The sequence below is a fragment of the Motacilla alba genome, chromosome 2, assembly GCF_015832195.1.
Source record: "Motacilla alba alba isolate MOTALB_02 chromosome 2, Motacilla_alba_V1.0_pri, whole genome shotgun sequence".
Taxonomy (NCBI): Eukaryota; Metazoa; Chordata; class Aves; order Passeriformes; family Motacillidae; genus Motacilla; species Motacilla alba.
In genome coordinates, this window is record NC_052017.1 from 2,265,741 (window position 1) to 2,279,744 (window position 14,004).

A 14,004-nucleotide genomic window follows, 5' to 3' on the forward strand; every position below is an offset into this window, starting at 1 on the left:
CTTTGCATGTGAAGGTTAAAAAAACTCCTACAGTGTTCAGAGAACAAAAACCTCCCTACTTTCCTGCCTGGTAAATATCAGCTGGGAGTTTATTTTGGCTTAATTCCAGTTAAATTTTCTCAGGAGAATGGATTTGCACCTTTAGACATTTAAAGTTGTGTGTGAAATTTGAGGCACAAAAAGCTGTAGCTTGACTTTTTCTTGCATTTTCACTTTCTGGTGTATGTTGTGACAAAAACCAGCATTTCTGGGTGTGTTTGACTAAAACGTTGTGATAGAAGGAGAGAAAAGGAAGATGTTTGAATTAATGCACTGCTGAGGAGCTCAAGAAATTGCAGATCAGTCCCTGGTGTTGCTGTAGCACTGCTGTGAGGTGTTGAGGAAAAACCACCTGTTAATTCTGCAGTTCAGCCACTCCAGCTGTAAAATACAGAGGAAAAGTTTCCCTTTAATTAACTTTTACTAATTAAACTTGTTAATTGAGTGCTCAGCATAGCGGGGATTCCTGTCACCATCCAAATTACTGAACATAAAGGAAATATTGCTAATGAGTTTTTATGGCCGTTTTTGATTGATGAGTTTGATGATTGCTCCATTTTCTTTGCTCTCCTAGAGCTGCCCGTAAAAATCGTGAAGCCCTTGCGGGATAAGATCGCCCTGTGGAAGCACCGGGGGGTCCTGGAGTGCCAGGTGTCCCGAGCCAATGCCAAGGTCAGGTGGTTCAAAAAGGATGTGGAAATTCGCCCTGGTCAGAAATACGAAATCGTGAGCGAGGGCGTTTATCGGAAACTCGTCATCAACGACGCCGACTACGAGGATGAGGACACGTACACCTGTGATGCCTTCGATGACAAAACCAGTGCTAATTTCTTTGTTGAAGGTAGAAAACCTCTTTTTTTCACCCCCAGAATGCAGTGGGAGGAGGATGGGCTGGCTCACTTGTTGTTTGCATGGGAAAGGATGGGCTGACTCACTTGTTTGCAAACACAATGCTGCTTAAAAATGAATTTTAATTCATATTATTTATTCTGAAGTCCATTGGTGTTGCATCCTTTTGTACACAGGAACATGCTGAAAAATTAATGTATGGTATATTCTCCTAAGGAAAATAAGGGAATTCCCGTTCCAGAGACATTTATCAAATGTATTGGATAAAGTCTGGTTTTCAGATGAATGTTGCAGCTCCTTTTATCAACATCTGCATTCTGATGAACCTTCTTTTCCATTTTATTGTATTACATATTTGATATCAGTATAGGAAGGTGACTTTAGAATTAGGACTAGGAATCAGGAGATACAGATTCACGTTCTGGCCTGTGACCAGCAGTATCTGTTTGCTTTCATACAGAATAAAAGATGTTTTAAGGCCTTTTGAGTTCATAAGTGCAGAAAAGATGTCTTGAGTGTTCAGGCTGATAATGGAAAAGCTGTCATGGCAACTAAATCCCTGCTCTCTTGCTCCATGCAGAGCAAGCCATTAATATTGTAAAAGAATTGTGTGATGAGGACGTGACTGAGCCTGAAGAAGCCAATTTTGAGTGTGAGACGTCCATTCCATCTGTGAAACCTGCCAAGTGGTTCCTGAAGGGAGCAGCCTTGCAGGCTGGCAGAAACATCATCATGCAGCAGGAAGGCACCATCCACAGGCTGACGATAATCAAAACAAGTGTTGATATGACAGGCACCATCCAGTTCTCCATTGGGAAATCTAAATCCACAGCGAACCTGCTTGTCAGAGGTAATGTGATTTTTTAATTTATATCACATGAATCAGAACCAAGATCTCCCCTCTCACAGTATCTGGAAAGTAATTTGTCATAAATATTCTCTGTTCTGAGCTGGGTTCTTGGAAATGCATGTGTACCTGAAAGATCTTTTGGTTCCCAGCTGCAAGTTCTTGGGAGCAAGGCTGGATGCACCAACTGAGCCAGAAATGTCTTAGGAAGGGATCTGATTAAATGACTTTGGTGTCCCTGCTATTCAAATCTATCAAGCTAAAACTGGTTTCTGTTTTATTTTTATTTTCTTGACTTTACCAACGAGGACAAAACAGATGAAATTTGCCAGGAGAGTTTATTTTGTCCCATTTCTGAACTAGACAAGTTTGATAGCTCATTTACTTAATTCATTTTGTCACTGACTTCATGTAGGACAAAGCCTTAAGGCTTTTTATCTTCTGCTGTCACCATGGTAAATCTCTTCAATCAAGTCCTGAAGTCCTTGTTTTGTCTTTCATTTACTCCTACTTGAATGAAAACCTCAATTAGAGAGCAATTCAGCAAGCACCAAGCCAGAAGTGGAACATGAATTTGATAGTATTATCTTACAGAAATCAACTTTCCTTATAGATCATTGTGCTGTTGTAGCTTCAAAGCGCATGAGCTCTGTTAGAGACACTCATAGCAGGACCTGAGCAGTTCACAAGCCAGAAACTCATATATTAAATTAATGGGCATGAAATACAGATTAAAACCTTCCTCTTCTTTAGATTGATCCATTCTTCTTCCCCACCCCTGCTTGGCAGATTACCACATCCAGATCACCAGGAAGCTGGAGGACAAGACCATCCTGGAGCGACACTCAGTCATCCTGTCCTGTGACTTCAGGCCTTCCCCAAAGCACGTCAAGTGGTTCAAGGGCCAAGTGCTCATTGAGCCCTCAGAGAAGTACAAAATCAAGAGGGACCAGTACTCAGCAGAGCTGAAGATCATGAAGGTAAAGCCCGAGGATGCCGGCGTGTACAAGTGCCAGGCTGGCATCGCCGAGACCGAAGCCACGCTGAGTGTAGAAGGTATGAGAGGTTTGCAGCAGCAGGGCTGGCCTGGTGCTGGTCTTTATGATTCTCTGTTTCACTCAAGGCTCCTCCTCCTGAGGAGAGGTAGATTCCCACAGTTTTCTTCTGATTTTAAATAAATGCAGCGTCACAAGCAAACTGCTGATTCCACAATCCTGAAATCCCTCTCTTGCTGTGAAGTTGGTAATGCGTGTGGGAGGGCACCATCTGGGTAAGACACAAATAGACATTTGTCAAGGCACATCATTGTCCATTTCATACAAGGAATGAGACCTCTAGGGCTTTCACCTAAAAATATCCTTTATGTTAAACTGCCACAGTCTTCCAGTTCTGGTGATCTTGGGTTTTGTTTTCATTTTCTGATGTCTGAGTCAGCTTCTCTATCTGCTATTGTTATACATTTGTATTGTTATACATCTGTATACATTTGTCTACCTGCTATAAATGTATTTTATAGCTTCTATTACATAGAAGGAATTATTAGGAATTATTAGGGATTATTATTCCTAGTGATGTTCCACCCCATGTGGGCACAGAACTGTTTTTAGCCAGTTCTTCCCCTCAGGTGACACTGCAAGAAAAGATGTTCACTGTGTCACTTCTAGAAAGACTTGGAGCTGAGCTACAGAATCATTTCCAAAAGTCCAGGGAGCAGGTCTTGGTAGCAGTTTGGCTTTGCAGAGTCTCTTCACTGAATGTGTTGTCAGAAATTGAAATTAAATACTCAGAGCAGTGGTGATGTCAGCATCTCTGGAGGGATTCAAAAGTTTTGGGAGTGTGGTTTCATGGTGACCCTGGCAGTGCTGGGGGAATGGTTGGACTCAATCTTAGAGGTCTTTTCCAACCTAACTGATTCTGTGACTCCATTCTATCCAAACAAATATATATATTTTAAAAAACCAACAAGTAATAGTCCCAAACCCTCTTCTGAGTTATCTCATCCTTGAGAACAGCACTCCATGAGCAGAGAAGCTGCAAGGAGAATTCTCTACCTAAGGACTGGGAAAGAAAAGAATCAAAATCTTCTTGCTCCCTAAACCTGAGCAAGTTGCTTGAGCTCTTTGTACTTTGCCTTTGTGGCCAAAATCATTGTCTTAATCTCATCCTCTGTGTCTCAGTTTCCCTGGAAATGAAGGACAATTTAAAATGTGTTTGAGTGTGCAGTGACAAACACACAGGGATTGGAGCTCTGTGGGATGCTTAGGGTCACTGTAACATCATTTCAGAAAAAAATTACTTATTTTTAAATAAAACACGAACAAAGCCTCCAAACTGATTTATATATAAAAAGAGAACTGAGGGTTCTAGGCAATTTTAATTAGCCTTTTTAATAGATTTTTTTTTTTTCTGATAGAGCAAATGCAGAACCAAGTAAATGAAACATGGTGACCAAAGGCGTGCAGGAGACCAGAACAAATAATTTAATAAACTCCATGAAATAGTTTGTGAAAACTATTATGAAATCAGATAACAACTGATTTATGATGATGGTGGTGTGTGGAAACCCAGGGCACTGGGAATATTTCTCTGTCTGCTCTGGGGTGCCCTGACCCCCAGGGCAGCACTGACTCTGACCCTCATCCATGGAGAAAGTTTCCCAGACTTCAAGATAGACTGGAACCCACAAAAGTGTGAAATAGATTATAGAGAGCAGTGTAGGTGAATCACTGGGTGAGAAATTGAGGTTTTGGGATTTTTAGTGTGTTGTGGATGGGAGCAAGCTGGAGGGCACAGGGTGTCCTCCTGGGTTTCCTCTTCATGCTTCTTCTTCCTTCCTCTCCATGGGTTTGAGTGGCATTTTGTAATGGGGCAGAAAAGTCCACATTGCTCTGTGGGATCAGTTGTTGGGTTAAAAGGGAAAAGAATCCAGGTGTCAGCTCTTAATTGGACAGTTTAGTCTGAAAAGGCCTTGGAGCAAGAGATTGTTGGGCATTTTGTGCCTTGCTGCTGAACTCACAGCAGTGAGACTGTTTTACTGATAAGAAATAATCAACACTTGAGTCCTAACATGAACTACTGTCTCAAGTGCCTTCAATCCAGACCCAGAGAAACCAACAACTGATTCCTCTTGGTTTCCCTCAGCCCGCAACGTAGAGGTCCTGAAGCACCTGCAGGACGTGGAGATTGAGGAGGACAGCTCTGCTGTGTTCTCCTGCGAGCTGTCCCACGACGACGAGGACGTGGAGTGGTTCCTCAACGGCACCCTCCTCTACACCAACAACTTCAATGACATCAAGAGCGTTGGCAAGTGCTACACGCTGACCATGAAGCAGGTGAAGCCTGAGGATGCTGGCATGGTGACCATGAAGTCAGACAAGGTGTCAGAGACCGTGCAGCTGAAGGTGATAGGTGGGTCCAGATCGCACTCCTGAATGAAAATGGGAGATGCAAATGAGCCATCATTTACCAAATCCATGGGGATTTGGTAAGCAGGATCCAATCCTGCTTAATAGATAAAAATCGTTGTGATATTAAATCTGGGCCATGAGGTTGGTGAAGGGTCTGGAGGGAAAGCCTTGAGAGGAGCAGCTGAGGTCACTTGGTTTGCTCAGCTGGAGAGACCTTGCTGTGGGCTTCAACATCTTCCTGTGAGGAGAAGTGGAAGGGCAGGTACTGATCTCTTCACTCTGGTGGCCAGTGATGGGACTTCAGGAAACACCTGGGCCTGAGTCATGGGAGGTTTATGTTGGATATCAGGAAAAAGTTCTTCCCCCAGAGGGTGGTAGGCACTGAACAGGTTCCTCAGGGCTTGATCATGGTCCCAAGGCTGCCAAAGCTCCAGGAGTTTTTGGACAGTGCTCTCAGGGACAGTGTGGGATTGTTGGGATGTCTGTGCAGGGACAGGTGTTGGACTGGATGATCCTTGTGGGTCCCTTCCAACTCAGGATATTCCGTAATTCTGTGGTTTTTAATACATCAGTTCTGGAGCTGGATTCAATCAGCCATGAGAAGACAGTTTCCTGCTGTCCTTCATATGTCCGAGAGCTCAGTCACACAACTGAGTTTCTGTGGTTTAACACATTCTTGGGCACCCTCAGAGGGTGTGCAGGGGACTGCCAGCTGAGTGGGACAGGTGACATGCCTGAGGGTTGACGTGCCATCCGGAGGGACGCGGACACGCTCGAGAACTGAGACCATGTGAACCCCTTGAGGTTCAACAAGGCCAGTGTGAGGTGCTGCACCTGGGTCATGGCAGGCCCTCGTGTCAACACAATCTTGGGATGCAGGGATTTGGAGCAGGATGAAGGATTGAGAGCAGGATGAGGGAATTGGGGATGCTGGAGGGTGATACTGGTTTAGGTTCTGCATTGATATCAGCAATATTGCCAAGGGTTTAATAATGTCTCTAAATATTTGATAGTAACTGAAAGTGTCCCAAACATCCTGGTTGTTCTTTTTTTGCCTCTTGACCTTCAGAGAAACCTGCTGTCTTCATGAAATCCTTGGATGATGTTTTTGGTGAGGAGCGAGGAGTGATCAAACTGGAATGTGAAGTCTCCAAAGAGAAGGTCAAACCTGTCTGGAAAAAGGATGGTGTGAAGATTGCTTCTAGCAAGAAGTATGAGGAGATACAGTCTGGGAAGACCCTGTGCCTCCTTATCCATGATCTTGAAAAGACAGATGCAGGGTTATACACCTGTGACATCGGCACTGATGTTGCCAAATCAAAGGTCAGCGTTCAGGGTAAGTGTTGTAGACAGGGGTGTTGAAAAGATGGGTGGGCTTTGTCCCTTTGTCCCCTCACCTGTTCCTGAACAAATCTCACATAATACTGTGATGTCTGTACAATTCCTGTTAATTTTGATGTAAGTTTATCTGGGGTTTCTAAGTGAAAATCAAGTGTCAGTAATGCAGCGAAAATATCTTCTTCTGAACATCTCTAAAGTGCAGAAATCCTGCCAGAAAAGCAAAAGTTTTTTGAAAAAAAAATCCCAACTAACAACAAAAAATCCCCCAAGCAGCCTGTTTCATATTTTGAACTATTGACTCAGAGTCCATTATAGGAACACAAAAGCAGGAGAATGTCTGTTGAGGAACCCAGATGTTCAACCTGTCCTCTAATCCTTGTGTCAGCCTGAAGGACAAAGAATTGTTCATGGCTTCCAAACTCATGATGTTAATGAGAAAAAAAAATGAATTTGCCTGGTTTGAACACCAGGAGTCACAGGTCCAAAAACTCAAACATTTCTTCTATCAGCGTGATCAGCATTGTCCCAGAGGCTTCTTTTCTGACAGCTCTTCTCTTCTCTTCTCTTCTCTTCTCTTCTCTTCTCTTCTCTTCTCTTCTCTTCTCTTCTCTTCTCTTCTCTTCTCTTCTCTTCTCTTCTCTTCTCTTCTCTTCTCTTCTCTTCTCTTCTCTTCTCTTCTCATTAAATCTTGAATCTTCCCCACTGGGCTGTTCTTCATTCAGTCCTTCCTGAACACAGCCAGGAGTTTCACATTTCTCTTTTTGTACGGCTTTGAGATGATTCTGAGCCTGAAAAATCCTTCCCATGTCACAGCCACCTGTAAGGAATACAGTGGTGTCCTTCCAATCTAGCAGATAAGCCCCTCTTATGAGTTAAAAACACCATCACTCTACTCATGTCTGTCATAAAAGCATTTTTAACTTGTATTAGTGCAATTTTTGTTCTCCAGAACTGAACATTGGCATCACCAAAAGGCTCAAGAACACTGAAATCCAGGAGGGAGAAGATTGCACTTTTGAGTGCATTTTGTCCCACGAAAGCATTGATGACTTCAACTGGACGCTGAATGGGAGAAAAGTGGAAAGTGGGGGGAGATTTAAAGCCTCCAATGCAGGTCGGAAATACACACTGAGCATCAAAAATGTGATTCCTGGTGACTCTGGGGAAGTCATCTTCACTGCCCGTGGTCTCACCTCCAAGGCTTCCCTGGTCGTGAAAGGTAATGGGTTCAGAAAAGTCCTGGGTGTATTTTCATAAGGTTTGTCAGCAAACACTTGTTATGGTCTGAGCCAACAGCAACCTTCCCCGTGAGCCTTGAAGAACTGAGATTTTCCCTTAAAAAAATCTCCTTTCCCTTCCCTGTGAGCCTTGAAGAACTGAGATTTTCCCTTAAAACCAAGTGAAATGCTGAAGCTTTTAATAGATGTTTGAGAACTGACTACACTAGGTAGGGCGTACAGATAATTACAGCCCAGACTGTGCATCAGAGATAATCACCCAAGGCTCCCAGGTGGTCAGTGGAGTGAAGAAATTAGTAATTTTCAGATATTGTTCATAATCTGCAGTTAGTCATTTTCCATAGAATCAGGAAATCCCAGAATGGTTTGGGTTGGAAGGAACCTTCCATCATCTTTTTTCCAGCCTTGCACAGATTCCCAGAGCAGCTGTGGCTGCCCCTGGATCCCTGGAAGTGTCCAAGGCCAGGTTGGACAGGACTTGGAGCAGCCTGGGATAGTGTAAAGTGTCCCTGCCATGGCAGGGGGTGTCACTGGATGATCTTTGAGGTCCCTTCCAATCCAAACCATTCTGGGATTCTGTGATTTGAATTGCAAAAAACCCCAACCATATAGAGATGGTTTTCATTCAAAGATCCCTCTTTTTTTAATCTCTGCAGAAAAACCTACTGAGGTTACAAAACAGCTGGAGAATAAGACATCACCAGCAGGGCAGGACATCAGCCTGAGCTGTGAATTGTCCAAAGCTGATGTGAACATCAGGTGGTACAAGGATGGCAAAGCAATCAGGAAAAGCCAGAAGTACGACCTGCAGCAAGAGGGGACACGGGCCACTCTCATCATCCGAGACTCCACGGTCAAGGACAGTGGGGAATACACCTGTGAGACTGAGACCTCCAAAACCACAGCCAGGATCACAGTGCAAGGTCAGCTGGAGGGTGGCAGGTTCAGGGGTTGGGTGTAAATATCTACAACCTTAGATTTCTTCTCCTCCATCTCCCTGGGCAGGATCAATTTTTAGTTTCAAAAAAAACATAATCGATTAAAAGTTTTAAAAAAAAATTAGATATGAAAAAGCACCCTTTGGATGCTGAACAATCTTATGGGTTCTGTAACAAGCCAATCAAAACTGGCAATTTGAATTATTCTGTTTTGAATATGAGTGATGAAAGCTGTGTGCAAGAGGAGACCTCACCAGTCCATGGACCATGGCACTAAGCTTCCCTGGAGATCTTTCACCTGCTATGTCCTGTGACAGGAGGGGGACCTGGTGATCTTAGAACCATTCCATCTGATGGGATGACAGGAAATGGTCTCAAGTTTTAGATTGGATGTAAGAAGAAATTCCTTCACGGAAAGGGTGGTCAGGTATTAGAAGAGGATGCCCAGGGAAGTGGTGGAGTCACCACCAGTGGGGTGATTTAAAAGATGTGTGGATGTGGTTATTTGGAATATGGTTTCATTAAGTTAATAGTTGGACTTGGTGATTGTAAGGTCTTTCCAGCCTAAATGACTCTGCGATTATTTTTTGATGATTCTATGAGTTGGAGCAGAGAGGATCCAAGATGATTCTGGATGCTCAGGATTAGTTTGGGTGACAAATCTCTCTCGGTCATTTTTAAAAAGTATTTCTTTTTTCTTCCAGAAAAACCTAATTATTTCATCAAAGAACTCTCAGACCTGAAAGTTGATGAGAGTGGAACTGCAGTTTTTGTGTGCCAGAGTGAGAGAGCTGCATCCTCTGTGGTCTGGAGGAAAGGCATTGCTGAGCTCAGGGCTGGCAGGAAATACGAGATGACACAGAAAGGACAAGTCCTCCAGCTGACCATAAAGAACCTGGAGAAAAGTGACAGTGACACTTACAGCTGTGACATTGGGGACGCCCAGTCCAGAGCCAAGCTAACTGTGCAAGGTATGGATGCTAGGAATGTGATTTGCATCCCTTTTCTGCCATGGCAAACATGCACAGGCAGAGCTGTATCTCAGCAGGGCAGCAGAGCTGCTGATTTCTGGTTCTGTCTCGGGATGGCAGGAACACATGACCAAAAATATGGGAGTGTAGAGCTGGACATGCAGAGCAGTTGGAAGAAATTACACCTGGAGTATTTTGGGTGTGATTTAAAGGCTCATGTGAGGGGAGAGATTGGTGTTCCTGTGAATATAAAATGGATGTGATGCACAGTGCCTGCTTCTGGATGAGGGAAAATTATCCTGCCTTCATGCTTTTCTCCATACCCCTTGATTCTTCTTCCCAGGAGTGGTTCCTAAAAGGTGGTGGGAAAATAGAATGGTCCATGGAATAATGGAATGGGTTGGGTTGGAAGGGACCTTCAAGATCATCCATTTTGACCCCTGCCATGGCAGGGACACCTTCCACTAACCCAGGCTGCTCCAAGCCCTGTTCAACCTGGCCTTGGGCACTGCCAGGGATCCAGGAACAGCCACAGCTTCCCAGGGCCTCCGCACCCTTACAGGGAAGAATTCCTCCCCAGTATCCCACCTAACCCTGCCCTCTGGAGAAATGATTCAAGAATAATCAGATGGAGGTGCAGCAGCAGTGTCCACTTGCTAATTATTGCAGTTTTTAAAGACAATGGGGTACAGTCAGACTCCTCCTCTGATCATCTGCTGCAGCATCCTCCAGAAGCAAAGAAATGTGTTCAATCCCCATCATAATCTCGGGCTCTGAGCTGTCTGAATTCACTCTGAGGTTTTTGACACCAGCTTTTCTGAATGTAAAAAATACTTCTCTGTGATGAACATCAAAGTAAAACATCCCTGTGCTGCTTTTTTGAGTAGGAGGAACATCTGAGATATTTTTGTATACAGTGATAACCTTATTTTATATATATTTATAGTGAGGTTTATCTTTGTATGTGTGTTTATATTTACATATTTATTTTTAGTTAGGGATGTATCTATCTATACAGGGAGGTTTTCAGAGCAGATGTTTTGGGGTTTTTTTTACCAATCCACAGTCAGATATTTTCTCCATTTCCCACTGTGTTTGTGGTTGGGCTGAACTCAAAGAAGGTGTGGGATCAGTGGTCCTATCCCATAGAAAGGGATATTTTTGGAAAGGGTTATTTTTGCTGTAGAAAATCAGCCAGATTGTCAAGGGAGACATCACTTCTTGGTGATGTTTAGAGCCCAGTAATGCTGTCAGAGACTCATCCTTCCAACCTTTCCAGGGATTTCATTAGGAGAAAATTTACAGCCCTGGATTTGCATTGTACTGGCTACCTGTTGTGCTTTATGTTTTCTGGTGCTTTAAAGTTGTCTTCGCCCTATTTTGTTGTGTGTCCTGTATATATTATCTTCCTGTGAGTGGGTTTTGTGGTCAGTATTGGGGGAATTCTGTTTCAATCTTCTCTGTCATGAAATCTTGGGAGCTTTCCCACGCCGATTTTCACGCCAGAACCTGAAGATTGCAGTAATTGATGTATTTATGTTCCTTTCAGGCCAGAAAGTGCTAATAACGGAAGACCTGGAGGATGTCACTGTGTTAGAAGGAGAATCTGCCATGTTCAAGTGCAGAATCTCTCCCGTAGACTATAGCAGAGTGCAGTGGTTTTTGGATAAAACCCCACTCCATACCAATGAACTTAATGAGATCCAGTCCCAGCCTGGTGGATATCACCTGCTAACGCTGAAAAAGCTCTCACTGAAGGACTCGGGGGTCATTACATTTGAAGCTGGTGATAAGAAAACATCTGCCAGTTTGGTTGTTAAAGGTAAATCCATCATCACACCTGCAGGAGAGGAAATGATGAGTGGAAATAAGCGGGGTTTAATGTGGGTAGGTGGAAAAAAAAAGGAGCAAAAATGCTACAAATTTAGCACCATCATTGTGTATCTGTGCATTTTTAATAACATTAATTGTATAGTGAAATTATGGCTGGAGAATGAGCTCTTTGTAATCCTGGACAACTCTTGGAGTGTTTATTGGATTTAGATGGGAATGTTATAATGCTGTGAGGGTACAGTGGATGCCTTGTTCAGTTTTCCTCAAGCTGATAAGGAGATGACTCATGAGGAGAAATCAATTAATTAAATGAAAAAAGAAAAGAGCAACCAGTAAGTTTTAAATTCAGTTTTCATTGTTTGAAAGGCAACATTACATGTGTTCTCTGCTATCCATTGTTGACAATGGATTGTTTTCTCTGGAGGAGTTAAACTGAGGTAAAACTGCAGTGTTTGGTAGCAAAGATAAATGAATGAAATGAATGGCAGAGAGCCCAAGAATGTGGGATTGGAGAGCTGTTTCCTCACTGGAAATATAAATACTTCTCATGGCCCAGATGTTAAACACACAGTCTCCACTGTGTCATATCATAATCTCATTTTTTTTCAGAATAACCACATTTATTTCAAAGAATTTTTTTTACAAAAGTTGATAATTTGCCCAAATTTTGCTAAGCTGTAGAAATGCAAATGGATTTCTTTTTCTTGAGGGAAAATGAAAGGTTTTATTTGCAAAAGGCTAATTATTTTTGTTCTTCAGCAGGAATATTTTCTTCTCAGTTTCTCCCAGCTGTAATTTAACAGTTTAGATCATCATTTAACATTTTTAACACTTTAGAACATCACTGATGCCTTCCTGAGGGCTTTATAGTCACAAACACCAAATTATTTGTTACTAACCCTGACCTATAGCTTTCACACAAGCAATCCTGGATCTAAATCTCACAGAGTGCTTGTGATCTGAGAATCCACACCTCTTCTGAATCATGTCAGATGGTTTTTCATATGAATCTGGAGAAGCCCTGTGTCTCCACAAAGGAGCTGGGTGATGCTGAAGTCACTGAGGGAGAGGATGTGAGCCTTCAGTGTGAAACCTCCAGATCAGACAGCCCTAAGAAGTGGTGCAAAGATGGGAAGAGCCTTGGGAATTCTTCCAAATGTAGCATCAGGCAGTCAGGGTTTGAAGCCAAGCTTGTCATTCACAGGGCTGAAGAAAGGGACAGTGACAGATATGAGTGTGAGGCTGGAGCAGCCAGAAGTGGTGGAGTTATTGATGTCAAGGGTAAAAACTTTTGGGGTGATTTGGGTCCTCACATTTGTCGGAACTCAGAATGTCCCACAGACATTCTCGGACGTTCCAGACCCAGGTCAAAAGCATCTGAGACCCTGGCATGCAGCCAGAGACCCCTGTGGCTTTGAATCTGACCCATGGAACAGTTTACCAACTTTGCAGGAAGAACAAGAAGTCACAAAAGTTTAGATATTGTAGTAGAAGTAGTCACGAAGTAAAGGGTAGGATTTCTGAGTGCTGTACAGGGGGGTTTTAAGCCTTGTACGCAGGGGTCCAAGTTTTGTCCATGGGGGTCAGGAGATCTAAGATGGAGGGACTTGGGTGTGCCCTGTCCTCTTTCTTTCTCCTTCCCAGCCTCCATGTCTTTGGTGATGTTGGCACTCACAGATTGGTTTAGAGTAGAAAGTCACCATTCAATATAGATAGTAGGCATTGGAGAAAAAGTATAAACATGTAGTACGTAATATATGATATAAAAGATAGCACCAGCCCCCTGAGAGGGCAGTGTGCCTTTGTCTGAGCTGCTGAACGGGCCACAGCAGTTCAGGGAGAAGAATCTTGTAGATAACCAACAATAAACAACCTTGAGAACAGACAACAGAAGACTACTGAGTCTTTCTTCGAAGGCACGGGTTGGAGGAGAGACTTTTCCATCTTTCGGGGTCATCCCAATCCGGGGGTGAAACCCCACAACATTGAGCCCAGAGTAATTAATTGGAATGAAAAACATGAAACTACGTTGAAAAGGAACCTTGTGGTGTGCACTGAGGTGTTCTCATCAAGTCATCTGGAAGAGCTGCCGGAGAGGTGACAGAATGTGAAACAGGAGAATCCTTCATCTGACCTGGCTCCAGCTCTGAGGAGCTTTAGTGCCTCTGAGAATCATGGAATTCTAGAACAGTTTGGCTTGGAAGGTACATTATAGATCATCTCATTCCAAACCCCAAAAAGAGAGCAGCAGGAGAGCACCCTAGGCTGAGAGGTAATCCCCACAAAGGATGGATCACCTCCTGGAGCTGTCTCCAGTGGTGGCTCTCCCCAAGGAGGGAGCTCACAGCCCCACATTTGTCTGTGCAATTGCTTTGGGCAGCCAGATTTATTCAGAGCAATGCACCCAAAAAGCATCACCAGGCAGGAGGTGGTCTCCTCCTTGATGGGACGTGGGGAGATGGTTTAAAGTTAAAAAGAGTTAATTTAAGAAGATGTAATATTGTATTTGTGAGGTGCCCTGTGGCAGAGAGGAATGATGAG

At 43.5% G+C, this 14,004-nt stretch overlaps 1 protein-coding gene across 1 annotated transcript in view; it reads left to right on the forward strand.

The window, feature by feature from the left end:
- The window catches only part of OBSCN (obscurin, cytoskeletal calmodulin and titin-interacting RhoGEF), a 185,675-nt gene that overhangs the window by 51,875 nt on the left and 119,796 nt on the right, over positions 1-14,004 (forward strand). Inside the window, exons 25-33 of the mRNA XM_038129840.1 lie at positions 614-880; positions 1,469-1,738; positions 2,525-2,791; positions 4,877-5,143; positions 6,212-6,478; positions 7,433-7,702; positions 8,378-8,644; positions 9,364-9,630; positions 11,180-11,452. Coding sequence (XP_037985768.1) covers positions 614-880; positions 1,469-1,738; positions 2,525-2,791; positions 4,877-5,143; positions 6,212-6,478; positions 7,433-7,702; positions 8,378-8,644; positions 9,364-9,630; positions 11,180-11,452 — 2,415 coding nt within the window. The remainder of the gene's footprint in view (positions 1-613; positions 881-1,468; positions 1,739-2,524; positions 2,792-4,876; positions 5,144-6,211; positions 6,479-7,432; positions 7,703-8,377; positions 8,645-9,363; positions 9,631-11,179; positions 11,453-14,004) is intronic.